This window comes from Cololabis saira, chromosome 10 (assembly GCF_033807715.1).
Source record: "Cololabis saira isolate AMF1-May2022 chromosome 10, fColSai1.1, whole genome shotgun sequence".
NCBI lineage: Eukaryota > Metazoa > Chordata > Actinopteri > Beloniformes > Belonidae > Cololabis > Cololabis saira.
The window spans coordinates 39871134-39897987 of NC_084596.1; the positions used below are offsets into that span (position 1 = coordinate 39871134).

General features: G+C 42.7%; 1 protein-coding gene across 1 annotated transcript; it reads right to left on the minus strand.

Annotated features, from left to right (window-relative positions):
• Positions 1–581: 581 nt before the first annotated feature.
• Positions 582–22493, minus strand: LOC133453051 (protein crumbs homolog 1-like). The gene is made up of 8 exons (XM_061732899.1): positions 22335–22493; positions 20528–21484; positions 16110–16660; positions 14892–15057; positions 5958–6873; positions 4351–4392; positions 4144–4263; positions 582–1349 (listed from the first exon to the last, which is right to left on the minus strand). Exons 1-8 carry the CDS (start codon positions 22381–22383, stop codon positions 1097–1099), a joined length of 3054 nt encoding a protein of 1017 aa, XP_061588883.1. The 5' UTR covers positions 22384–22493; the 3' UTR covers positions 582–1096.
• Between the last annotated feature and the right edge of the window lie 4361 nt (positions 22494–26854).

The window sequence follows — 26854 nt, forward strand, 5'->3', positions numbered from 1 at the left end:
TCCCCCCCTGAAATAAAAACGGTAAAAATCATCTCCCTGTAAAACTGCCATCCCCCCTTTCCATCCCTTATGTCATTTCATCAATGAATGTGGTTTTACTGCTATTTCAACATTTAGAGTCATCACCAGAAAAATAACTTATTTGACAATTTTCACCTGTTTCAAGTATATTTTCACTTGAAATAAGTAGAAAAGTCTGCCAGTGGTAATAAGAAGATTTATAAGAAGATTTATCTTCTCATTACAAGCAAAAAAAATCTTGTTCCACTGGCAGATTTTTCTACTTATTTCAAGTGAAAATCTACTTGAAACAGATGAAAATTGTTGTTTTTTCCAGTGATGAGTCTTGTTTTAAGTGTAATGAGATTTTTTTACTAAAATGAGACATTTTAACTAGAAATAAGAAAAATATTCTTGTTAAGATTTTGAGTTTTTGCAGTGATGCATGTTACTTATCCTGTGAAGGACAGAGTCATATTGATAAGTTCAGAAAAGTGTTTTTTATTGTTGTGTTTTGATGTATTTGATGTAAGCCCAGTGGATATTTAAAGCTTACAGAAGGCTGCATTTAACTGCTGCTATGTCATTCCTGCAGTATTTCTGCAGCTGTTTTGGTCACTGCTATTATTTGTAATATATTATATTATTTGTAATCAGCACAAATTATCTGTCTCCATATGATAAAATCCACCATCCCCCCTGATTTTCTTTTACAACTCGAGTACTGGGAAGGACCAGATGATTTCTTGTTACATCCTGGTGCATAAAACCATCTATTTAAAGTTGGTATCTGAGTTTCCTTCAATGACTCTGTTGTAGTTCCCACTTTTACGTCTCTGTTGTTGTGAACTCGTCATCAACACATTTCGCTGAGCTGAGATCAATAAAACACGTAAGGAATGACTTCATTAGAGACTAAGGAGTCGTATCAGCCAACAGGAAGTGACAGAAGTGAACACAGTCATGGATAAGGCTCTATTATCGATGTACTCGTGGTTACTGATTAACACAAAAAGAGTTTGGAGGGCAAAAGTACCCCAGTGTGACCTTTTACATCGAGTTGGGTCCAGTCCGATCAAAATGGACGAGGAGATGTCTAATCATTGACGTGGAATCCCCAATCGATTTCGGGCTCGTCGTCGAGGCGGATCACGAGGTAGGACACCAGCTGGAAGAGGTTCTGCCACAGGCCCAGGAAAAGGTACATGTAGAAATCGCTGACATCCATTTGGCAGTAGATCCCCGAGTAATTCATGTCACACACGCACTCGAAACTGTTGACGTAGTTGATGCAGAAGCCTCCGTTCATGCACGGGTCCGAGGCACATTCATCCACGTCCTTCTCACACCTGAGGAGAAAATGCAGAGAGAAAGAGTTGAGCAACGAGCAACGAGGACGACCTGAAGGAGATCTGTTGCTCTGTCAATGCTTCACGGCGATGATGTTACAAACATTTAATTTCATTTCATTTATTTATTTAGCACAATTTTTTTTAAACAATGCATGGAAGGAACGAAGCCTGAAGGGCTTGTACAGAGTTACACTCCCATCAACAACTGTGGTGAAATAAAGATAATTTACAACAAATTTAAAAAAATTATAAAAATAAACGTAAAAGAGAACATGGATACAAGGCCTGCATTACATTTAAGATAAAAGCATTGAAGGTTAAGACAGAATATAATAACTTTCTGGAGAAGGTTAAAGGAGCTTGAGGCTCCTTTTAAGAAATGAGACTCTCTAGCGCCACCCTTCACCACGACGGCCGTTGGGGGTACTGCAGCCAACAGTGAAGCCGGCACGGGAGAACGGGGAGAACGCGCATGCAGTGTCATGTGACGTCACATCCGCAGGACAGCGCGGGAAATTCGGGACCGAATTGCAGCACATTTTGCAGCACACAGCCTGTTCAAGGAAACGGAGAGATACACTAGAGGGCTCATTCTTTTGGGTTTGGAACGCTTCATCTGACATTATTACTAGAAAACGTAAAATATATACGGATTTTTTTCATAAATCTTGCCAGAATCCGGCCTCAAGCTCCTTTAAAGATAATGTTGACTTCAGCGACACATTCAAGTTATTCCACAGTTTTGGATCTAAATGTGATATTGATGAGCAGATGTTCGACAGATGGGTAAATGAAGATTGCCACTGTGTCTAGTTGGATATGAATTAAAATCAGATGAAAAAGTAAAAAACTGCTGGAAAGTGACAGGAAGATCTTGTTTTCTATTGATAAACTTATGCACAAACAAGCAAGAGTGAAAAACATTACGTTTATGAATGGATAATAGTGAATATTTCATAAAAAGAGGTGCAGATGTTTCATGTTTACCAGACTGAGAGACCGTTCTTAAGGATCTTTTTTGGATTATCAGTAATTTTGTTGAGAAAAGTTGGATAAATTGCAGACCAGACAATATTGCAGTAATTCATATATGGAAATAGGAAACTATAATACAGAGTCAAGTGAGCAGAGGGATGGAACAAGGGACAAACCTATTTCAGTATGCCAAGCATTTTCATTGATCTTTCATTGATCAAACTTAATATGATCATTCCAATTTAGGCCTTTATCCAAAACAACACCCAGCTGGAACGCAGAGAGATGACCTACCAATGCGTCCTCGTAAGAAACTTCTTATTCTACATCTGCTGCTCATCCTTAGTGATTCGTGAACTGACCATCAGCGGGTTTGCAGGCCTCTATAAAAGCAGACGTCTCTGCTCTGCAGCATTCAGGTGTGAGGAAACACAATGCCAAGAGGGAAAGACGTGAGCAGTGGTCTTAGAAGAGCCATTGTAGCCGCACATCAATCTGGGAACGGTCCGGAAATTATTTCCAAACAAGTTGGGGCTCAACGTTCTCCAGTGAGAAAGTTCATTCACAAAGGAAATGCCTTCAAGACAGTTGCCAACATTCTCAAGAGTGGGAGTCCTAGTGGATCGACTCCAAGAGATGCTGCAATGCTAATGAAAAATAAAAAGAATCTGCTTCTCAGACCCCGGGGAAGGGGGTTGCCATGAGAAAAGCCTCTTCTGTCTTAAAAGAACGATGTGTGACTGAAAAACTGCATGTGAACAATCAGCAGACTTTGAGGACAGCGTCCAACGGGGAGAGGAGAGAGGGAGTCGTTTGGCCTTGATGCCTCAGCACCGTGTTCGTTGAAAAAGGGAGGAATCTCTCACACCTGCTGTCAACTGCGGCTGGGGGAAACGTGACGATTTGAGGAGTTTTCCAGTCACGGGACCTCTGTACCTCGACTCAACTACAAAATCCTCCTGGGTTCGGGTTTCCTCCTTGTTGGCTTCTGGTCTCTATCGCAGTAGCCTAGTCTGGATTCAGTCTCAGAGACCTGAAATGGTTGCTGTTTGTGTCTCTGCCTGTTCTCGTGTCTGTTTGTGTTTTTTTTCTCTTACAGATTTCAAAGGCTTGTGTTTCCCACCCCCCACCACGACCCCCCCTTCTATATATATATACATATATATATATATATATATATATATATATATATATATATATATATATATATATATATATATATATATATATATATATATATATGTATGTGTCTTGGGTTTTTACCTACTTGGTATTAACCATTTATGCTAGACATAAAAAAAAAGAAAAAAAAAAAGAGTATGTTAACATCTGCCCGACAGATTCAAGGTTTTGAAGTCAAGGCCTTGTAAAGTCCAAGTCCAAGTCCAGACCTCAACCTCACTGAAATTCTGTGCAGAGTGTTTCAACTTTCCCTTCTGAGGGGCCACAGCACTTTATTATCCTCATATTGATTTAGCTCAGGCTTTACATCAGATGCCCTTCCTGGCGCAACTCTTCCCGTCTATCCAGGCTTGGGAACGGTCCAACCACCGTCCTATTGGAGAGCGACCAACTCCACCCGCTATCCCACGGCCAGATAGCGCAAAAGCAAACAACAACATATTGGATAAATATGGGAAAGAAGAGTCAGAACTCCTCCAGAAAAATGTGAGACTTGAAAAATTCCCACAGGAAACCATGATTTTAGTATTTAGTATTTCTGAATCCTGCAGTCCTGTCCATGTGTTTTGTTTTTTTTAATCCTAATGTTTGTCGTGTCAATATTGTACATCAGGTTGGATGTGGATCCTCGTACCATTGTCCCGTGAAGCCGGGCAGGCAGGAGCAGGTGTTGTCCTCGGAGCAGTTTCCTCCGTTGAAGCAGCTGTAGTTCCACCTCGTACCCGGACATGAAGAGAAGGGCAGCTGAGGGAGTCTACACGGGCAACACAAGTCGTCAGGCATCTGCATGGCTCGGTTTGGTGCAAATGTGCTCATTTTTGCTTCATGTGAGGGCACTTACGGATCCGTCTCAATGTACCAGGGGATTTCAGGGATTTTCTCACTGCAAGAGACAAAGGGCAGGGCGTTACAATAATCTAAACGACATGAGATAAAAGCATTAGCACCTCCGTACTAGCCTGAGAGAAAACTCGGGCGGACTCTGGCTTAGTTCTTAAGATGGTAAAAACCTATCTTTGTTATGTTTTTAATATGTGGAATAAAACTGAGCTCAGAGTCGAAAATCACGCCCAGATTTTTAACTGATTTTGAGGGTTTAAAATCCTGTAACTTTGGTAAGGACCAATACGGACGAGTATTAGGGCCAGGCAGGAGAAAAATAAAAACAATATTTTAGAGGAGGAAGATTTTTTTTTCATTATGCACTATGAAAAAAGTTGAAATGTCGAGATCAATGTTGAAGTCAAAATTTCATGAATAAAGTTGAAATGTTGAGAAAAAAGGCGAAATGTCGACTTTATTCTTGAACTTGTATTTCAACATTAATCTCGACATTTCAACTTTTTTCTCACCATTTCGACTTTTTTCTCAAAGTGCACAATAGAGGGAATGCGCATGACGTCACAGATGCGACTTCACAGCAGGTTACGCCCACTGAGTGTCAGAAAGACTGAGTGACAGAAAGACTGAGTGGCAACGTACACCTTCAGTTTGAGCAACTGGAAAACATCTAAAATGTGAAAGAGCTGTTGTGCGATCGACTGTACTCATAGATTTAGCAAGAAATCGGAGTTATCATTTTACAGACCGCCAAAAAATAAGCTTAAGAGAGACAAATGGATCGCTGCAATTCACAGAAACAACTGGATTCCAGGCACCGAAACGTGGATTTGCGGTTCCCATTTTGTATCAGGTAATGTTGGATTTTTGGGTAGCTAACGTTAAACGGTCAAATCATAAAGTTCGGTGTCCTCATCACTTTAATTTCTACAACAAATCCTGCCTTGAAGTCGGACCAAGCGTCAAGACTTTTGTAAACCTTCAAGCTTTGCTTCGTGTATTTTCCCGGCGTAGAAATTAAGTACATATAAATATCAGGAAACTGGATTCGTGGCCAAATATTAATGTCCATGGACCACTGGTTCTTGGTAACTGTACCAAATATTAATGTCCATGGACCACTGGTTCTTGGTAACTGTACCAAATATTAATGTCCATGGACCACTGGTTCTTGGTAACTGTACCAAATATTAATGTCCATGGACCACTGGTTCTTGGTAACTGTACCAAATATTTATGTCCATGGACCACTGGTTCTTGGTAACTGTACCAAATATTAATGTCCATGGACCACTGGTTCTTGGTAACTGTACCAAATATTAATGTCCATGGACCACTGGTTCTTGGTAACTGTACCAAATATTAATGTCCATGGACCACTGGTTCTTGGTAACTGTACCAAATACTAATGACCATGGACCACTGGTTCTTGGTGTAACTGTACGGGTCACTGTCAAGTCCAACTGACTTTAATTTAAGCCCATAATCGGCTGTTATCCCGTCTTCTCCACTAGTTGCAGCTGTTTTTACCACTCAGTGTGAGTAAGGGGATGTGGTCCAGTGGGGAAGTGACGTCAATGCAGACCCTCTCTAAAAAGGTCAACTCACTCGCAGAACTGTCCCGTCATGTTGCGGGGGCAGAGACAGGCGTAGCTCTGCAGGCCCTTGAGGCAGGTGGCGCCGTGGCTGCAGCTGTTGTTTTCACACATATCCACCGCCGCCTCGCACCGCTGCCCTGCGTAGCCGGGCTCGCAGGCACACCGGTACCCCCCCGGCAGGTCGCTGCAGGAGCCGTGGATGCAGGGGCCGGAGCTGCAGGAGTCAGCGGGGTCCTGGCACAGCGGCCCGGTCCAGTCGGAGGGGCACGAGCACCGATGCAGGTGGAACAGGTCCTGGCACGCGCCCCCGTTCTGGCAGGGGTTGGGCGCGCACACGCTGGCCCCCCGGCAGCCGTAGCTGGGGGCGGCACCGCCGCTCATCCTCACAAACTGCTCCTCCTGAGGCCGGGGGAAGTTCAGCTCCGTGTCCAGGTAGACCGGGAGGAGCAGGCCGCCCAGCTCCACCGGGCCCAGGCAGCCGGACAGCCCGACCCCAGAGTCCCCGCCCGCTCCTCCCAGGAAAATGTCCGCGCCCTCTCTCAGGAAGTTCAGGTCGTCCACGGCGGCGGCGGCCTCGCTCTCGTCCTGCCTGACTCCGTCCACAACCATGATCCACCTGGATGGCAGCGTCCGGTTCTCCACGCTGATCTCTACGGAGTGCCAGTCTCCGTTGCTGAGCGGAGCCCGGCTCCGAGCCGTCACCTTGGGGGAACCCTCGTCGCCCCCGACCCGGAGCTCCGCCACCAGGTAGGAGTCCAGGAGGGAGACGGTGAGCTGGTCGGACCGTCTTTGTGCATGAAGCAGCGTGGCGGCAGGCTGTCTGGTGCGGAAGCTGAGGGAGACGCCGGCGATGCTCCTCTTGACCTGGCCGTTGCTATGGTAATGCAGAACGCTGCTCTCAGGTCCAAAGGTCACATTAGACAAACCTGTAGCAGAGAATTGAAGAATAAAGACACTTTAATTGTCAAACATGTATTCCATCCCCAGCCATAATGAGCTTTTCACTCTTATGGCGCTTTTCCACTAGTACCTACTCAGCTCGACTCGACTCGCCTCGGTTTTGTGCTTTCCCACTAGGGGTCTAACGTGCCGAGTAGATACTTCTGTATCTATTCTGCCGAGGTTCTAAGCGGCTGAGTCGGCTGTATCTGACATCATCACACTACAGGCCACCGATTGGTCGGAGGGTTGGAGTCAGACGTCTGAGTCAGGAGGAGGAAATCAGCGAAAGAGACTCTGACGGCTTCTTGTTCATTTTATTCGACAGGCAATGGCAGCAGAAGTCTGTTTGGTGATCCAACTCTGAGGTGCAGATGTTCATAAACCTGGTGGCTGAGGAGAGAAGAAACCAGGCCAAGTTGAGTAGAGCCGAGTAGGTTCTAGTGGAAAAGTGCCATAAAAGTATCAATTTACCAATCACATACACCCATATTTTACTTGTTGATAAAACATAGAAAGCACATAAAATGTTGAAAACAAGGAGATGCGGTATCTTAAGAAAAAACATGGTTGTATCATGTTGGGACGAAGAAAAACATGGGAGCTCATGTTTTAACGGTTTAGCACTCCCACTTGTTTTTGAACTGAAGCGCATGTACACCTGGTGTGAGGAGATCTGGGAGAGGAGCGCTGTCTTATGGCACTTTTCCACTAGTACCTACTCAGCCCGACTCGACTCGCCTCTACTTGGTTTGGTTCTTTTCCACTAGGGATCTAACGTGCAGAGTAGATACTTTTTCTGTAACTACTCTGCCGAGGTTCTAAGCGTTGGCCAGTCAGATGTCTGAGTCAGGATGTGACATCATTTCAAGAGCGACTGGCGGCTTCTTGTTCATTTTTTTCAGCAGCATTGTTTAGTGATAAAATGCTTTTCTAAAAAGAAAAGTTTTTAGTCCTCTTTTAAAATTGTCTGTGGTTTGTGGAAAGTCTTAAACTCGTCTGACTTTTCTTTAAAAAGAAAAAGAGGTTTTCTGTAGAAGTGAGAAAAAAGAGCCACATTGAGGTAAATAGATATTTTGTAAGATGGTAACATCATTGTCATCATATTATAACACTCACTTTTTCTTTTTTCTAACAAAAAACAGATCCTGAGAAGGTCTTTAAGCTCAATTTTCAGTAAGAATATTTCTACAAAGCTCCCAGGAATCCTCAAACTGGCAACAAGAACGAGCTTCTGTCTTAAAGGAGCTGTATGTAAGAGCAATAATAAAACGAATCATAAAATCACCCCGATATGTCAACAGAAATTTAAAAATCATGATAATTTCAAATACTTATGTCACTGACAACAGCACTCAAGCCAGGATATTCCAGTTTAAAAAGAGGAGTTGCAGCCCTCAACTGATGTTTATGTTGTCATTTTTTGTTTTGGTCTGAAGCTCCACCCTCCACCTATCTCCCAATCACCAAGTCAGTATTGTTTCTGAAGCTCCACCCTCCACCTATCTCCCAATCACCAAGTCAGTATTCGGCTCCACGGGAGTGACTATTTTCTGGCCACACCCACACTCCCAGCTCTGGCCCGGAGTCTTCCTCTTCACCTGTGGAGCCAGCCGCTCACAGCACTGCCCCCCTCTCCAGCTTCCCCCACAGGTCACAGTCATCATTGCCACCCCCACCAGATAATTCTTCCATAAAACCAGCTACATCTGGCGCCACCCACACACCAGATCCTCAACCAATTCATCCCCTGGTCACCGCCCGTTTTCCCCGTCAGATCCACAGACCCACTGGTTTTAACAGAGACAATCTTGTTTTTATCAACCCGGTACGTTGTGGTCGTGAGCGCACGTCCAACACAGACATTAACTTGGCTGTGTTGAACGTGCGCTCTCTTTTAAACAAAACCTTTATTTTAAATGATCTTATTGTGCATCATAAACTTGATGGTATTCTTTTAACAGAGACATGGCTTGGCACGGACGCTGCATTTTCCCTCATCCAGGCTTCTCCACCAAATTTTAATTTTTTATTTACTACACGGGGTGTTAGAAAGGGAGGCGGCACAGCTTCAATTTTTAAAAACATATTAGCTACAAAGGAGGTCCCTTTTAACAACTACTCCTCATTTGAACACCTTGCCTTTGTTTTTAGCAGTCCTCCTATTCTTTGTTTAACTGTTTATAGACCACCCCATCACTCCACTGTTTTTATCAGTGAATTTTCAGAGCTTTTATCAATCATACATACCACTTACAACAGAATTTTAATAACTGGTGATTTTAATCTACACATTGACAATACCTCCGACCCACTGTCGAGAGAATTTTTAAACCTTTTAAACTGCATGGATTTTACCCAACATGTCACACAGCCGACTCACAACAGAGGACACACCCTGGACCTAGTCATAACCTATGGCCTGTCCACCGGTGTGTCCTCTGTTGTCGATCTGGCTGTGTCTGACCATTACTGCGTGTTTTTTAACGTCACCAGTCTTAATCATCAGGAAGCCTCGATGAGAACGGTGAGGAAACGCTACCTAACTCCTGAAGTGGCTGCAAATTTTATTGAGATTTTACAGAGCACTCCTGCAGATGTTTTACCTGCATCATGTGATTTTATTGTTGATAATTTTAACAGGAAACTAGAATCCACTCTGAACTCAGTTGCTCCACTTTTAACAAAAACCATAAAAACTAAGCCTACACCCCCATGGAGAACTGAGGAAGTCAAAAAATCAAAAAGAAAATGCAGGAGTGCTGAGAGAAGGTGGAGAAAAAGCAAACTTACAATACATTATCAGATATTTCGTGATCAACTCAAATCCTACAATAAAACCGTCAAACAAGCAAGAATTGCCCATTTCTCAAAACTCATTACAGACAATAAAAACAATTCTAAATTTCTTTTCTCCACCTTCGATCTTTTAACAAATGTACATTTTAAGAATTCCTCACAACCACCAACAGACAATCTTTGTGAGGATTTTGCAGACCACTTCAGAAGTAAAATTGACAACATTAGGTCCAGTCTTTTACCACATCAAAATGTCATTTTTAACACATCTGGACAGTTGCTTTTACCCGAGGAAACACTGGAGAGTTTTGCCCTGGTTGATGCGAGGACACTTGGTCGAGTTTTCTCCCAGGTAAACCCAACAACCTGCCTTTTAGATCCCATTCCCACATCACTTTTAAAGACATTTTATGAATTCTTTGAGGAACATATTTTAAATATAGTAAATTACTCTCTTCAGACGGGTGTCTTCCCTGCCGCCTTTAAAATGGCGGTGGTGAAGCCCCTTCTGAAGAAGAGTAATTTAGATCACAGCATTTTTAATAACTACAGACCTGTATCCAACTTACCCTTTTTAAGTAAGATTTTAGAAAAGCTGGTTTTTAACCAAGTAAATTATTTTTTAATAAGAAACAATATTTCAGAGAAATTTCAGTCTGGCTTTAGGATGAACCACAGCACCGAGACAGCCCTTTTAAAGATTTTAAATGACATCAGGTGCAATTTAGATAACCGCAAACTGACAGTCTTGGTTCTACTGGATCTTAGTGCCGCCTTCGATACAGTAGACCATCACATTTTATTAAACAGACTGAAGCACCTGGTGGGCCTCTCTGGTACTGTTTTTAACTGGTTCCGCTCCTATCTCACAGATCGATCTTTCTTTGTAAGTTTGGATACATGTTCCTCCAGAATGCATGAAATTAAGTGTGGGGTCCCCCAAGGGTCAATTTTAGGTCCGCTTCTTTTTAACCTTTACATGCTTCCCTTGGGGGACGTCATCAGGAGACACGGCATCAGCTTCCACAGTTACGCTGACGACACACAGCTGTACATCGCCGTGTCTCCTGATGACACAGGGCCACTTGATGCCCTTTTTAACTGTATTTTAGATATTAAGTCATGGATGGCAGATAATTTCCTACAGCTCAACCAGGACAAAACAGAGGTTTTAGTTATTGGTCCTGAAGGCCGGAGAGAGAAACTTTTACCAAAACTACAAGATTTTAAACCTTCGCAACGTGTAAAGAACCTGGGTGTTATTTTTGACTCTGAGCTCACTTTTATTCCACACATAAAGAATATCACGAAAATAGGTTTTTACCATCTTAAGAACATAGCCAGAGTCCGCCCGTTTCTCTCTCAGGCCAGCACGGAGGTGCTGATGCATGCTTTTATCTCTAGTCGTTTAGATTATTGTAATGCCCTGCTCTCTGGTCTTCCTAAAAAGAGTATTAAGAACTTACAGCTATTACAGAACTCAGCCGCTCGCGTGCTGACGAGGACCAGAGGGCGGGAGCACATTACACCTGTTTTAAAATCGCTGCATTGGCTCCCCGTCCGTTTCAGGATTGATTTTAAGGTTCTTTTACTGGTTTTTAAGTGTCTTAACGGTCTTGGGCCATCTTATTTATCTGATCTGCTTTTACTGTATCAACCCTCACGGACCCTGAGGTCCTCTGGTACCGGCCTTTTAACCATTCCCCGAACCGCGACCAAAACCCACGGTGAGGCTGCATTCAGCCATTATGGCCCCTCTTTATGGAACAGCCTGCCAGAGAACCTCAGGGCCGCAGAGAATGTTGATATTTTTAAAAGGAGGCTCAAGACACACCTTTTTAGTTTGGCTTTTATCTGATCTCATTTACCTAGTGTTTTTAGCTATGTATTGTGTGTACTTCTTTAGCTCTTTTATCATCTCTAAAACTTTAATCCATTTTAATGACTTTTTACTTTATGTTATTTATTATTCATCTTAAGTTTTATATATATTTCTCTAAAATTTTACACTTTTAGGCATTTTTTACTTTCTTTTAATCTTTTAGTTTTTAGCTCCAGTGTTTCCTCAGGGGGGTCGTTCACACTGGGAGGTGTGCCTGCTCCGCCCATGGGGGTGTCGTCATGGGGATCCCTCAGGCCTGGGTAGCTGGGGGGGGGGCTCCACCTTCTGTGTGGGGTCTGCCCCGGTCTGTCCGGGTTGGGGGGGTCTCTGTGGGGATGCTTCTGGTGGTCGTGGTCGGTGATGCCTCTCGGTGTGGACGGCCACCCATAGGTAGTGTTTTCCTCACCTGGATCGTTAGTGCTAAGCCATGTCACCAGTCCACTTATTGTGTGTGTGTGTGTGTGTGTGGGCGTGTGAGTGTGTGCACAGGTATATGAGTGTGAGTGTGTGTGTACGCGTGAGGGGTGGGGTCGTATGGAATGTTTTAAATTGTGTTTTTTTATTGTTATTTTATTCTGCATGTAAAGCACCATGTGTTGCATTTTATATTGTATGATTTGGCGCTATACAAATAAATAAAGTTTAAGTTTAAGTTTATTGTTTCTGAAGCTCCACCCTCCACCTATCTCCCAATCACCAAGTCAGTATTGTTTCGGCATCCGGGTTGCCAGCTCGGCTCTAATTATGGCAGCCATGGCAGCCTACGTTCCTGCTGCATTCTGCAGCCTACCTGGCAACCTCTGGTCGGGGGGAGGAGGGGGAGGGTACACGCCGCTCAACAGTATTTTGAAAGTGACTGCAGTACCAGTTTTGGACATTTCTTACAGACGGCTCCTTTAAGCCGAGAGCTGTGAGGGGGAGTTAGTGAGGACTGTGTGATGGAGGCTGCCGGTAGACCGGGGAGGTTAAGTTGTGTGACGTAGGCGGACTAATTCAGGGCCATTAGCAGGCCCACCCCTGGTGTGGACGCTCTCAGCTCCCTCCCTTCCTCTCCGGGAAAGCTTGTCATCAGAAACTACCTCAGCATGTGGCGGAAGAGCTAATCTGACCAGGGATTACAAAGTCTTAGAGGAATCCATGGAGGATCCCTGTCTCAACTCTGTTCCCTCCTGTAATTAGCCACTCTGTAATTAATCGGTCGGAGTTATAATTATGCTCCTGGAACTATTTTCTTGTGTCCCGGTTAAAGAACAGAAGATCTCTCTGCACGATTCCCTCCTCCCTCCTGCTGTTCTGGTGTTAGCTGGTGTGAGAGAAGGTGCCGGTCTCACACCTCACACCTCCAAGATTACAACAAATGAAACTGAGAGATAATCCATATTGCGACTTCTGTTCAGACAATACCGTTGGCAGCTTTCTTCATATGGTTTGGCCGGAGTGTCTGGACCAGTACTGGAGTTGAGGGGGGATGGCATCCCCCACTGAAATAAAAACGGTCCAAATCATCCCCCCCAGTAAAACTGCCATCCTCCCTTTCCATCCCTTATGTCATTTCATCAATGAATGTGGTTTTACTGCTATTTCAACATTTAGAGTCATCACCAGAAAAATAACTTATTTGACAATTTTCACCTGTTTCAAGTAAATTTTAAATTCAGATAAGTAGAAAAAATCTGCCAGTGGGACAAGATTTATCTTCTTATTACAAGCAAAAAAATCTTGTTCCACTGGCAGATTTTTCTACTTATTTTAAGTGAAAATCTACTTGAAACAGGTGAAAATTGTTGTTTTTTCCAGTGATGAGTCTTGTTTTAAGTGTAATGAGATTGTTTTACTAAAATGAGACATTTTAACTAGAAATAAGACAAATATTCTTGTTAATATTTTGAGTTTTTGCAGTGATCCATTTTACTTATCCTGTGAAGGACAGAGTCATATTGATAAGTTCAGAAAAGTGTTTTTTATTGTTGTGTTTTGATGTATTTGATGTAAGCCCAGTGGATATTTAAAGCTTACAGAAGGCTGCATTTAACTGCTGCTATGTCATTCCTGCAGTATTTCTGCAGGTGTTTTGGTCACTGCTATTATTTGTAATATATTATTTGTAATCAGCACAAATTATCTGTCCCCATATGATAAAATCCACCACCCCCCCCTGATTATTTTTACAACTCGAGTACTGATCCGGAGGTTATTAGATTTTGGGAAAATGTTTCAAGCATTATGTCTAACGTCTTGGCGAGAGCCATCCCTCACTCACAGTGTCTGCTGTTGCTCAATGACACTTCCTCTTTGGAGCTCACCGCCAATGAAAGGCGTCTTAAAACGATGATTGGCTGCCGATGGAAACCACCACACACACTGTCTGTGAGGGAGTGGCTCTCTTCATTCCAGGATATTGTATAGTTGGAACCACAGCACGTTTACATTATGCCAAAGCACAAAATGTTATTTGTTGGTCGAATTTACTGAAGAAAATCAGTGTATTATTATAACCATCCTTTGTCAACTGTCTTTTACCTATTATATGGTTCTAGGTGTTTTTTTTATTTTGCTTGTATGTCTACACTGCAATTCAAAATCTTAACAAGAATATTTGTCTTATTTCTATTTAAAATGTCTCATTTTTAGTCAAAAAATCTCATTACACTTAAACACTTAAAAACATAATTACCAGAAAAATAATTTGTTATTTAACAATTTTCACCTGTTTCAAGTAGATTTTCACTTGAAATAAGTAGAAAAAATCTGCCAGTGGGACAAGATTTATCTTCTCATTACAAGCAAAAAAATCTTGTTCCATTGGCAGATTTCTTCTACTTATTTTAAGTGAAAATTTACTTGAAAGCTGAAAATGGTCAAATAAGTTATTTTTCTGGTAATGAAAAGAAATAAGAAAAAGAAATAAGACAAATATTCTTGTTAAGATTTTGAGTTTTTGCAGTGTAGAATACTTTGTATATACATTATATATACATTATGTGGACTTTTTGTTCATTCTCTAGTGGATACATATACTTTCTATGGATATCATCGTGAATGGTGGAGGAAATTAGCATTGTTGTGCGTCATTGGATATCATAATGTTGATGGTTTGTAGAGATACTGGGATTCCTGGGTGTTTTATTATTGTTGCTGTAGTTTTTTTGTTTTGTCATATTTTGTATTTTTATTTTATTTTTTAGCATAGTAAGAGGAGAGAATCTCTGACTGTACTGCCTCCATTCTCATGCCATTTATGACAGTACTATGATCATCTTTTTACCATGAGTTTCTTAATAAAGAATTGATCACAAAAAAAGGTGCTGGTGTGGGGATACTCACACTCGAAGCCCTGGGAGTAGGGCCGGCACACGGCCGTGGCGGGACAGGGGGACAGCTCGCACCACCTCACCTCCTCGCAGCGCTGGCCCGCGGTGTTGGGCGGGCAGCTGCAGATGAAGTCGTCCCACATGGAGTAGCACTCCCCTCCGTTGAGACACGGGTCGGCCTGGTTGGGGGGAAAGGTGGAGGTGAGTGTCACTGACAGTCAGTGTTGTGCATGAACGAGTTCAAATGAACACCTTCATTTCTGTGAGAACGTTGAACTGAACGCAACATATTTGCAAATAAAGAACTTGAACGTGAACTTTCATTCTGCAGATCACTAACTGGAACTTGAACTGTGCAGATTATGTGAGTTTCAGCTTCACTGTTTAGGTCCAATTATTACGGGATACATTTCACCAGCGGGCGGCGCGCACATTTAAAATACTCAACGAGACGACGACTTTACACTACATTACCCACAATGCAGTGCACACTAGCATAGCAACGGGCACCAGCTCCATGGCAACGGTGGTCCGAGCCCGTACAGTCTTTACATGACCAGTGAAGAGAGAGACGTTGCAGACGCAGCGTCAGCGAGCCGTCAGATAATGATCCGTTTATCATTATCTGCAGGAATTTTACACATCGTCTTCCAAAGAGTCCGACGGTAAAAATCTAACCTTTCTGTGCAAATTGTGTCCACCTGCGCTGAGAAAACAAGTCTGAGCGTCTGCCTCGTCAACTTCACATTTGAAACGTCATGTGGAGTTAAAGCATCCGTCCAGTGTGAGAAATTATCTGCAAATCCTTGATAATCAAACAAAGTCATCAGAGACCAAGAAGACCCAACAGCTCCAAACAACCCCAGTCCCACTGCTGCTCCTTCAGGGGGAGGATTTACCTGCAACAGGTAGACAAACTGATAATGGACGACATTGTTGGAGATTTACAGCCTCTGAGGAAAGTTGAAAAGCCACTAGGAAAATACATGATTGTACAGTGAACAGTTTTAGGATAAGGTGGTGTTTCATTCGTACTTCTCACCTAAAAATATTGAAATGAACTAAATTTGAACTAGCTATGAACGTGAACTATTCACTTTTAAACTATGCGAATTGAACTTTGAACTAGTTCATGAGCAGTATGAACTTGCACAACACTGGTGCCAGTGTGTGAGGTCATTGCTTGCTCATTTATGGTAATCATCATCATCACTTCACCCCCAGAACTCACAGCACAGGCGTTGTCACTGCTGCATCCCTCTGCAACGAAGGTGAGCTGCTCTGGGCTGGCCGAGTCCACCGGAGACGCTATTGGATAAAACTGCAGCCGTTTGCCGTTGATCCTCAGATCTTGCACGCATCCTTTAAAGTAACCTCCGAATGACGAGGAAGCCCTCGAGTCCGGCAGGCCCCCGACGAAAACGGCATCCCCGGCCTGGACGTGGACGTGCCTGATGGCCATGGAGGCCTGGGTCTGGGTGGACTGCAGCAGAGTGGCCGTGGTTCCCTCCAGCCTCACGGTGACCAGGTGGAAATGGCCGTCGCTCACCGCGTTCTGGCCAACCAGGGTCTCAAAGTTGTTGATCTGAACTTTGACCCTGCCGGCCTGCAGCCACAGGCGCAGGTACTGGCTGGTGCTGTTGGTCAGGACGAGCAGCAGGCCGCTGGGCTGCCTGGTGCGAAGGAACATGGAGATGAGCACCGTCTCGCTGGGCTCCTCGTCCAACGAGAAGATGGCGTAGCTCTCCAGGTCTTGGTTTCCAAACCTGGCGGTGATGTACTCTGCAAAGGAGAGAGAGCGAGGACATCAACAACTGCAATTTAACCCACTATGAAAACTGACTCATCTTTTTGTCGTATTAACTTTGCTTGAAGGCCAGAAAAAGGGGAGATGTCAGATGCATTTGTGTGAGGATAAAGTCGGGTCCTAACACTCATGAAGCGATTATGTTCTTTAACTATTTGATTGATTTGATTGAATTCTTTATTTCGAACACATAAGGAAAAAAAATATAAAATTTTAAAACAAATTCAAAACATACAAAAAAAAAGCAACAACATCAAAAACATAATACAAACAGGGGAAAAAAAAACAGTGTCCGAAAATGAGCAGGTAGAAGTTAAACTTATTTAACCCTGCCCCTTTGTTACCTCTATCATAAATTAAACATCAATATTAATAATAAATAGCTGCTAATTTACCTATTAGGCTACCGATTTTCTAACCAACGAACAAACACAATATTTCCTTAACATAGCTCCACCTCAATCAAATAACTTCCCAGAACTTCCTTTTTTACCGTTTTTTTAATTGATTTATATTTGTACATTGCTTCAACCCATCACCCAACCCACTCCATAAATCCACTCCAACACCTGATATACACTTGCTTTTCCTTTTAGAATGAAAACATTTTTTTTTTTATTTAAATTTTCCTCTTAAATTATAACCCCCCTCCCTGTCACAAAACATTTTCTGTAAATTGCCTGGAAGTGAATCAGTTCTCGCTTTGAATATGATTTGTAGAGTTTTTAGTTTGACAGTGTCCCAGAATTTCAACCCATGCGACTTTAAAAACAGCGTGTTTGTGTGATCCTTTATAACCCACATTGTGAAGTTTCCTGATTGCTTTTTTTTGCATTCTGAATAGCGGTTGTAAATTGCTTATATATGTGTTGCCCCAAACTTCCACACAATAATCCAGATATGGTAATACTAGTGATGAATACATGATGTGCAACGATTTATAATCCAGCATGTGTCTTGTTCTCCCCAATATTGCTACACTCTTTGCCAGTTTTGTTCTTATATGATTTATATGGGGTTTCCAGCAGATTTTGTGATCCAGTATCACTCCCAGAAATGTATTTTCATACACCCTTTCAATATGTACATTATTGATCGTTATTTGCACAGTATCAATTGGGATTGTGCGATTTCCAAACAACATAAATTTAGTTTTCTCAAGATTTAAAGATAATTTGTTAACATCAAACCAGTGTTTTAATTTTTTCATTTCTGCCATGACTATACTATGACTATACTATACAACGTGACTATACTATACAATACTTGATATGCTCTACTAAGTAGAGCATATCAACTGGCTGGTTCACTTTTTGCACCTAAAAAAAGAAGTATATTAACGAGGGCTCTCCTTTCTTCCTACTCGGTTTCCAGGTGGTGCTTTTAATCAACGTATGGCAATGACACGAGTGTTGGTAGCAGCTCCTTGACCAGGGTTATCCTGACTCATGTCTCGTGTGTCTCGTGTCTCATGTGTCTCATGTGTCTCATGTGTCTCACGTGTCTCATGTGTCTCACGTGTCTCATGTGTCTCACGTGTCTCATGTGTCTCATGTGTCTCACGTCTCGCGTGTCTCATGGCTCATGTCTCGCGTGTGGTCTGAAGAAGAGCAAAATGCGCTCCAAACGTTATGACGTATTGATGTGCTAAATAAGTCTCCTCTCTTGTTTTTTCCTGGATCTATACTTTGAGACCAGCACCTGTTGAGCTATTGCAGGGCTATTCAATTGGCGGCCCGCGGGCCACATGCGGCCCGCCAGGAGCTTTTATGTGGCCCCCGTCATATTTCAAAAAAGGGGGCGTTTCTTGAATTTTTTTTTTTTTTTTTTTTTAATAATATTAACTGGCTACTATGGACTGAAATGCTTGTGCTCAATGCTTAATATAATATTCAAATAAGGAAATCTTGGTGGAAAGTGGTGCTTTGTCATTATGGCGTGTTTTATTAAAAGTAGGTCAATATCAACTTCATTAAGTTTGCACAATGCATGGTTTCAAAATGAACTTGCATTCAAAATAATATTTCTTTATCTGAATATTATATTTAACATTCAAAATTACTAAATCTGGAGACAATTAATACATAATTCATATGTAAACTAGGTATATTCAAATGTATAATACAAATGTATTATATTTACATAAGTCATCGTCTTTGAGTGCAAAATACATTTTGAAAACCCCCACATTTTCAAATTGTGCGGCCCTCTCCATACAGTCCTTTTGCAGATGTGGCCCCCGGCCGAATCTAGTTGAATACCCCTGAGCTATTGGATGTGCGCAACCTATTTTACCCTCATGTCTCGCGTGTCTCGTGTGTCTCATGTTTCGCGTGTCTCATGTCTCGCGTGTCTCATGTCTCGCGTGTCTCATGTCTCGTGTGTCTCCTGTCACGTGTCCAGGACTCCCACGTGTTCATAATCCTGGCTGCAGGTGCTGCTGATACTTTTTAAGGTGAAGGTTTGGCTCGACTTCTGCTCTTCCTGTTATTACTGCCGGCTCCTTAAGCCACTTGGAAATCTTCCGTCCAACTTTATGGTTGAAGCAGCTCATTGAGACATCTGTGGTGACCTGACCGGACCTGACCAGGGGTCACATGTCCAGGTGCACACGCTGAAACCACCAACACACCACAGCCCAGCGCTGCTGAAGGCTCTCCTGGCTGTGTTTATGTTAAAGAAGCAACAGTCAAGTATGTGATGAGACTTCGCAGGAAGGAACTCCTTCCTCCAAGCTCGTAGCGCTGCTTTAAGCTCCTCTCTCTTATCTGAGGTTGATTTTTGCCCAGCTCTGTTACTGTTATAATAATAATGACTATTTTGCTCAAACCTATCCAAGCCGAGGTGAAAAGCATCCAAGGGTGCTTTCAGACCTGTGGCCCGTTTGTTTTGTTCCGATTCAGGGGCTAAATGGATACAGTTGTTTTGTTTTTGGTTTGTGGCGTTTGTGTTCACAAGGCAGCCGTCTGTAGCGGTTCAAAGCTGTTAACAAATGCCATGCGCGAACCAAGTGTTCTCTCATTGGTCAGAAATGAACGTGGAAGGAGTTTCCTCTTCCGTACCCCGGGAAAAACAACAACTATGGAGCATCGTAAGCGAGTGTGGCTACTTTGTTCCTGTGTGTTTCTGTGTGCTGTGTGGATTCTGTTCTCACTGCAAACGAACCGCTCCAGGTCTGGAATGGAAGTGAGCCGAGACCCCCTCTCCTAGGAGATCTCATCCGAGTGCAATTGTTGTGTTCAGATGTACCAAATGAACCGATCTTTAGGGGGAAACACTCCCTGTTTCGGAACAACTGCTCCAAACGGGACAGGTGTGAAAGCACCCTACAGCCGAGGACACACCAACCCGACGTTTCCCGCTGTCGGCAGACTGCTGGGTCGCCTCGCGTCGCCTGTGTCGGGCTGGGTCGGGCTCAAAAGAAGCACTTGGACACACCGCAAAGACGACACCCAACGGCCAACTAGCACGTACGTTCTGCGCATGCGTGAGAGGTAATTAGGCTTAAAAAACAAGGGAAAACCGGAAGCTGTTTGTTTGCTTTCGTCACTTCCGTTTCTCTTCTCGTGCACTGATTCGCTACCTGAACAGCCAATCACAGAGTGAGCTGTTTGACCGACGGCAGACGCCGATTCGACATGTCAAATTGGCTGAAAAGCTGCCGACGGGCGCCCGACCTGTGGCGACGTGCGGGACACACCGGGGAAACTAGGCCGACAGACGCACCGACGCTCATCGACGGCCCGACGGCCAACAGTCGGCTTAGTGTGTCAGGGCCTTAAGAGAGTGATCCCTGCTGACTGTGGGGTGAGGTTTGGGGGTGTGGGCTGCTGGGGTCTCACCGTCTCCACAGCTGGGCCCCTCATAGGGCCGGTGGCACTCGCACACGTGCCTCCTCCAGCCCCGGCTCACGCAGCGGCCTCGGTTCTGACACGGCCCGTCGTCACACGGGTCCCTGTCGCTGCAGCCCAGCGTGACGTTGGCCCCGGCGCCGGCGGCCTGCAGCACTTCCCCAGGCAGCACCAGGTGCGAGTCCACCAACACGTCCCTGAAACAGCCCAGGAAGGCCGGCGGGCCGCTCGCCTCGTCCTCAGGTCCCCCCCCGACCGCCCCGATCACCAGGCTCTGGCTCCGGGTTCCCGGTCCAGGGGCGGCGGTGACCGGATCAACCGGCTGCGGCTCTCCTCTGGAGTCCGTGGTGCAGTTTCCTTCGCTGCAGAGCAGCTTGATGAGGCTGACCACGCCGCCCAGCGACGCCTCCACCGTGTGCCACCGGCTGTTGGACAGGAAGTCCGGCAGCTGCTGGACCAGCGTGCCGGAGCCCTGACCTCTCCGGCTGAGCAGGCAGAGGCGGCCGTCCCTCAGCTCCACGCTGAGGACCAGGTCGTCCACTCGGCGCTGGAACAGCGTCCCCGTCGCTCCGTCCGTCCTGAAGCTCAGCGTCACCCTGAGAGGAGTCTCCGGGTCCAGCTGCTGCGCGTCTACCGACATGTGACCTCTGGACTCGAAGGAGAAGACGGTGGAGGTGTGGCACTCGGGGCCCGTGAAGCCCTTGGGGCAGATGCAGGTGTGAGAGTGCTGCTCGTTCACCAACAAGGGGGAGCATATCCCCCCGTTCTCACACTCGCTCTCGTCGCAGCCCGACAGCTCCACCGTGCAGTTCTGGCCCCCGTACAGGCGTCCACGTTGGCTCTCCAGCGAGCAGCGGCATCGGGACGCTCCGTCGTGGCTCTCACACACGCCGCCGTTTTGACACGAGTGCTGCTCACACCGGCTGACGTCCTCCACGGACAAACCGCCTGCAGGGACAAACAGCACAAACACAGCTCATTCTGGGCATCACTACTCACATTCAGATGAGATGACAAAGAAAAATACGCTTCTCACTTCCCTAATGATGCAGCAGGGAATATTCTCAACATGTTTCTTTATTTCATTCATTAAAAGAAAAACAAAACAGTTCAATATAATTACAAGTCTCTTTTCTTGAATTAAAGGGAACAGAAAGAAGACTAAGCTTATTTTATCTGTCCTTTTTTCCTAAGAAATCAAATTTCAATTAATGTAATAATGAAAAAAAAAATTACAAATTACGCAATTTAAAAAAAAAACACTTTCTAATAAACGTGATTTAAAAAAGGCTGCTGGTTTTTTATATTTATTTATTTATTATTTATTTCATTCATTAAAAGAAAAACAATACAGTTCAATATAATTACACAAATCCCTTTTCTTTAAATGAAAGTGAACAGAAAGAAGACTAAGCTTATTTTATCTGTCCCTTTTTCCTAAGAAACCAAATTTCAATTAATGTAGCCTAATAATAAAAAAAAACTAAAACTAATTACACAATTAAAAAAACACTTTCCGATAAACGTAATAAAAACAAACACAGATATTCTTTTGGATTCAAAGAAAAAAAATATGACAATGATGCTAAAAACAGAAAAAAAAGAAAAGAAAACCCACCTAACTTAACAATTATCACGATATTTCTTCATCAAACTGGCTTTTATTATTCTTTTAAATGTAATGTTTGATTTGCATTCTTTGGCTTCTGTATCCAGATTGTTCCATAAACTGATAACTTTTACAGAAACACAAGTTTCATGTGACCACAACAACACACACACTTTGTCCAAAGATTACCTGCCAGAATCAGCCCTAGCATCCACACAGGGCAGGTGAGTCTCATCATGGCCCTTTCCAAGTCCTCCAAAATGTTAAATATTGAGGAATGTGCTCATGTTAGAGCAGAGACAGGTAGAGTGTGAGCCTGCTGCATCTTCAGGTGTGTGTGCATGTATGGGATACTGAAGCGCCTGGGTGGCTGCATGATTGGAGGGATTAGGCTAATGTACTTACAGGTTTCTACACGTGGAACCTGCAGCAGAAGGAGCAGCCAGGAGGATAATCTGAGCAACTGCAGGTGTTTGACCAGGCAGAGCTGCGGGGGTGCTGTTATATAAGTGACAGCAATGACATTTTGGAGTTTTGCCGCCAATCAGGGAGCTCTCTGAAGGGGAAGACGCATCAGAGCTCCTTGATCGCCCCGTCACACAAACACAAACAGCCACACGCAGGGCAGATTAGGTCCTGGGTGAGTTTTAGACGCCTGCAGTTGGCTGGACCACGGCCCAGTCCTCCTGAAGTAAACAGGGGCTGGCGCTTCTAATCTGGGAAGCATCTTTGACAGTAACACCACACCAACGTCATCACAGGTGATTTTACTGTTAGAGCTGTTTTAAAAGTGTTGCGTGCTCCTTAAGTGGTCACAATTTTAGGCCAAGGTTCACAATGTTGTACAGCAGTGGTTCCCAACCTTTTTTCCTTGGAGCCCCCCTACTTGTGTCTAAGACCAGCCGGGCCCCCCGACCCGTACGTACTAGCACCAAAATAGTCTTTAATTAAAAAAATGAACATTAATTATGTTTTTGTGATACATTTCTCTTTGGTTTACCCTGTATACATATGACTTTGTCTTTCTCACCTTCATTTTGTGTCACCAATGTATAAAATACGCACAGAAAATAATTGCAAGGACATAAAATATTTTCTGAAAAATGTCTCTTTTAAAATGAGCGCAAACATTTTTAACATTTTTCCTTTAACAACCTGTCGGAGTAGTAGTATGATTAAATGTTGAATAATGATATAATAATAAGTTATTATGTTTTTATCCTGCTAAATAACTTAGAAATATATTTTGGCCATTTTAAAATACTACGTGGGTTTATACAGACTTGGATTACAGTATTCCATTAGGTGTGTTATTTTTATTTAATTTATTTAAAGGAGCTTGAGGCTCCTTTTAAGAAATGAGACTCTCTAGCGCCACCCTTCACCACGACGGCCGTTGGGGGTACTGTAGCCAACAGTGAAGCCGGCACGGGAGAACGGGGAGAACGTGCATGCAGCGTCATGTGACGTCACATCCGCAGGACAGCGCGGGAAATTCGGCCCCCGAATTGCAGCACATTTTGCAGCACACAGCCTGTTCAAGGCAATGGAGAGATACACTAGAGGAATCATTCTTTCTGGTTTGGAACGCTTCATCTGACATTATTACTGGAAAACTTAAAACGTATACAAATTTTTTTCATAAATCCTGCCTCAATCCTGCCTCATGCTCCTTTAACATGCGCAAATATAGTTTTTACAACTGCATATCCTCAAAGCAGACAAAGTTTCGCGCCCCCCCCCAGAGATCTCAGGCGCGCCCCAGGGGGGGCCCGGACCCCAGGTTGGGAGACACTGTTGTACAGTATTATTGCAGGTAATTGGGGCCCCTGATCCCACATGGGAGCCAAAATAACTGGACCACAATCAGCTGCAGATGATACTTTAGAAATGAAAAATGTTATTTTTATGTTTTATGTTATTGTAATAATTACTTTCTCAATGATGCTGCAGCAATCTAAATTCAAAGACATCTGGGAGCAAAGGAAAATGTATATTTCCCTGAAACACCTTGCTTTTTTAAAATTTTCTTTTCTTTTACCTCTTTTAAACACGATTTGTTTAAGTATCTATTTTCTTGTATTACTATACTAGATAAGATAAGAGATAAGATAAACCTTTAATAGTCCCACAGAGGGGAAATTTGCAGAAAGAAAACACCCCATGTTCATGTGTTCTGTTATAACATGTTTTGTGAATGGAAAAAACTAATTGGAGCACTGTGTTGAAACAAGTAAGTATTTGATAAAGATGTATTGTTTAAATGTGATTCCAAACAAAAAGAAAATAAAAAAAGTAAAAATGTCATTATACTTGAAACAAGTACACATAGAGGTACCACAAAATACTAACTAAAACCCCTTGATATATCACTGCAAATAAAGTTATGAATAATTATAGTATAGTACATAATGTATTAATTGTATTAATAAGTTCTGAGATTGTGCATTTGCAGGAAGGCTGCAACTAAGTTGGTGGTCAAAGGTTTTGGTGAGTCAACAATTATTTCTGTCACGCCGTCCACAGGTCTTCTTCTGCTGCTGCAGACATTGCATTATGGGATATACTGTATAATGTCTGGTGAACACTGGAAACTGTCCAGGATGTGACAAACAACCTGGGCATTTCTTGCATACAACAGACTACTCACATATTGAACACTTTTTGCAACATTTTGGTCAAATCAGTTGACACTTGCAGTATATTATGCTGCTTTCAAAACATTCACTATGTGCTAACATGGACCCCTGGACCAGCATGAGGCACATCAGGTATACTGTATAATTACATAGGGAGTACATATTGTGTGGTTTAATAAGCAGGTTGTGACATGCATGTAGTTTTAGACACAAATATCACACTAAAGCATAAGTAAAATGATATATTAAAACTTTTGCATTGGTAACTTTCCATAATGTACATAACTGCTCATGTTTAGTTGTTGTTGCAGACTTAATTTGCAACATTTATCCCTTCTATTGTCCTCATTTTCTGAATACACCCTGTGTCCTCTGGGTCAAAATGACCGGTCTTCAGTAAACCCCTATTATAAGCACCTGAGTTGAATTTAAACACCAAATTTCATCTTGAAGAAACAACTTGTCATTCATCACAAAATGTGTGAATGCTTAAGTTTTCCCTCTTTATTTGTATTTCTATAGGTAAATAAAAAAATATGCAAAAAGGAGTTTTGAATGCATTGTAATTCATCCCAATTACTCGGTTTCTTTTTTTTCTCCAGTGAACAATTTTAGGTAATGTACAGTACAAAAACATGAAATATAACATATCCCATTCAACTAATTAGCACATACAGGACTGTCTCAGAAAATTAGAATATTGGGACAAAGTCCTTTATTTTCTGTAATGCAAAAATGTCATACATTCTGGATTCATTAAAAATCAACTGAAATATTGCAAGCCTTTTATTATTTTAATATTGGTGATCATGGCTTACAGTTTAAGAAAACTCAAATATTCTATCTCAAAAAATTAGAATATTCTGGGAATCTTAATCTTAAACTGTAAGCCATAATCAGCAATATTAAAATAATAAAAGGCTTGCAATATTTCAGTTGATTTGTAATGAATCCAGAATGTATGACATTTTTGTTTTTTTAATTGCATTACAGAAAATAAAGAACTTTATCACAATATTCTAATTTTCTGAGACAGTCCTGTATAGGCCAGTATGGAAGTGTACAGCCTTTGCAGATATATTTATTTCACCTGCAGCACACAGTATAGTCCTTCTTTTGAGGGTAGAACTGACACCTCTTCCTCTTATTTGCCCGAACTGGGGAAGGTAAATTTCAAGTTAAAAAAATATCATTTAAAATATTTTTTCGGGGGGTTTAACACAGTGGAGGGTCATTGTGATCCGTGGACAACAGGAGGGTTAAAGCTCTGACGCCCTGAGGAAATTAATAATGTTTTGTCAGTTTTACATTCTTGTAACCCCATCCAGAGGGTAGAATGGCAATCATGTCGTGGATGTGTTATGGGATGTATTAAGCTGGTCCTGGTCCTGGAGCTGGAGACGCCTCCAGAGGAGTCAAGGAGCAGCCACTGATCATCTGCAGAGTCATGACTTACACAGCTGTCTTCCTGTTGACAGCAGAGCAGCCAGAAGATCACGTCGTTATGCAGGATCCCAGCATGCTGTCTTGATGGTGTGGAGGTACAAGGTAACTATTTTAAGTATCCATAGCAGTCTTAAAAAGTACAGAATCTGCAGGAATTTTATTTAGAAACTGTACATAAGGTGCAACTCATGATATTATTCTGAATAAATAACTATATGACAAGTATTAATGACGACCAAGCGGAAGGCTGCTGGTTTTTTAATTCATTAATTTATTATTTATTTCATTCATTGAAAGAAAAAACAATACAGTTCAATATAATTACAACAAATCCCTTTCCTTAAATGAAAGGGAACAGAAAGAAGACTAAGCTTATTTCATGTGTCCCTTTTTCCTAAGAAACCAAATTTCAATTAATGTAGCCTAATAATAAAAAAAACAAAAACAAATTACGCAATTTAAAAAAACACTTTCCAATAAACGTAATAAAAAACAACAACAAAAAAACTAAACCAAAACTAAAACAAAAGTTCTAAAATAACACAAAATAGCTGTCGTCAAACACAGATATTCTTTTTTGATTCAAAGAAAAAAAATATGACAATGATGCTAAAAAGAGTGAGA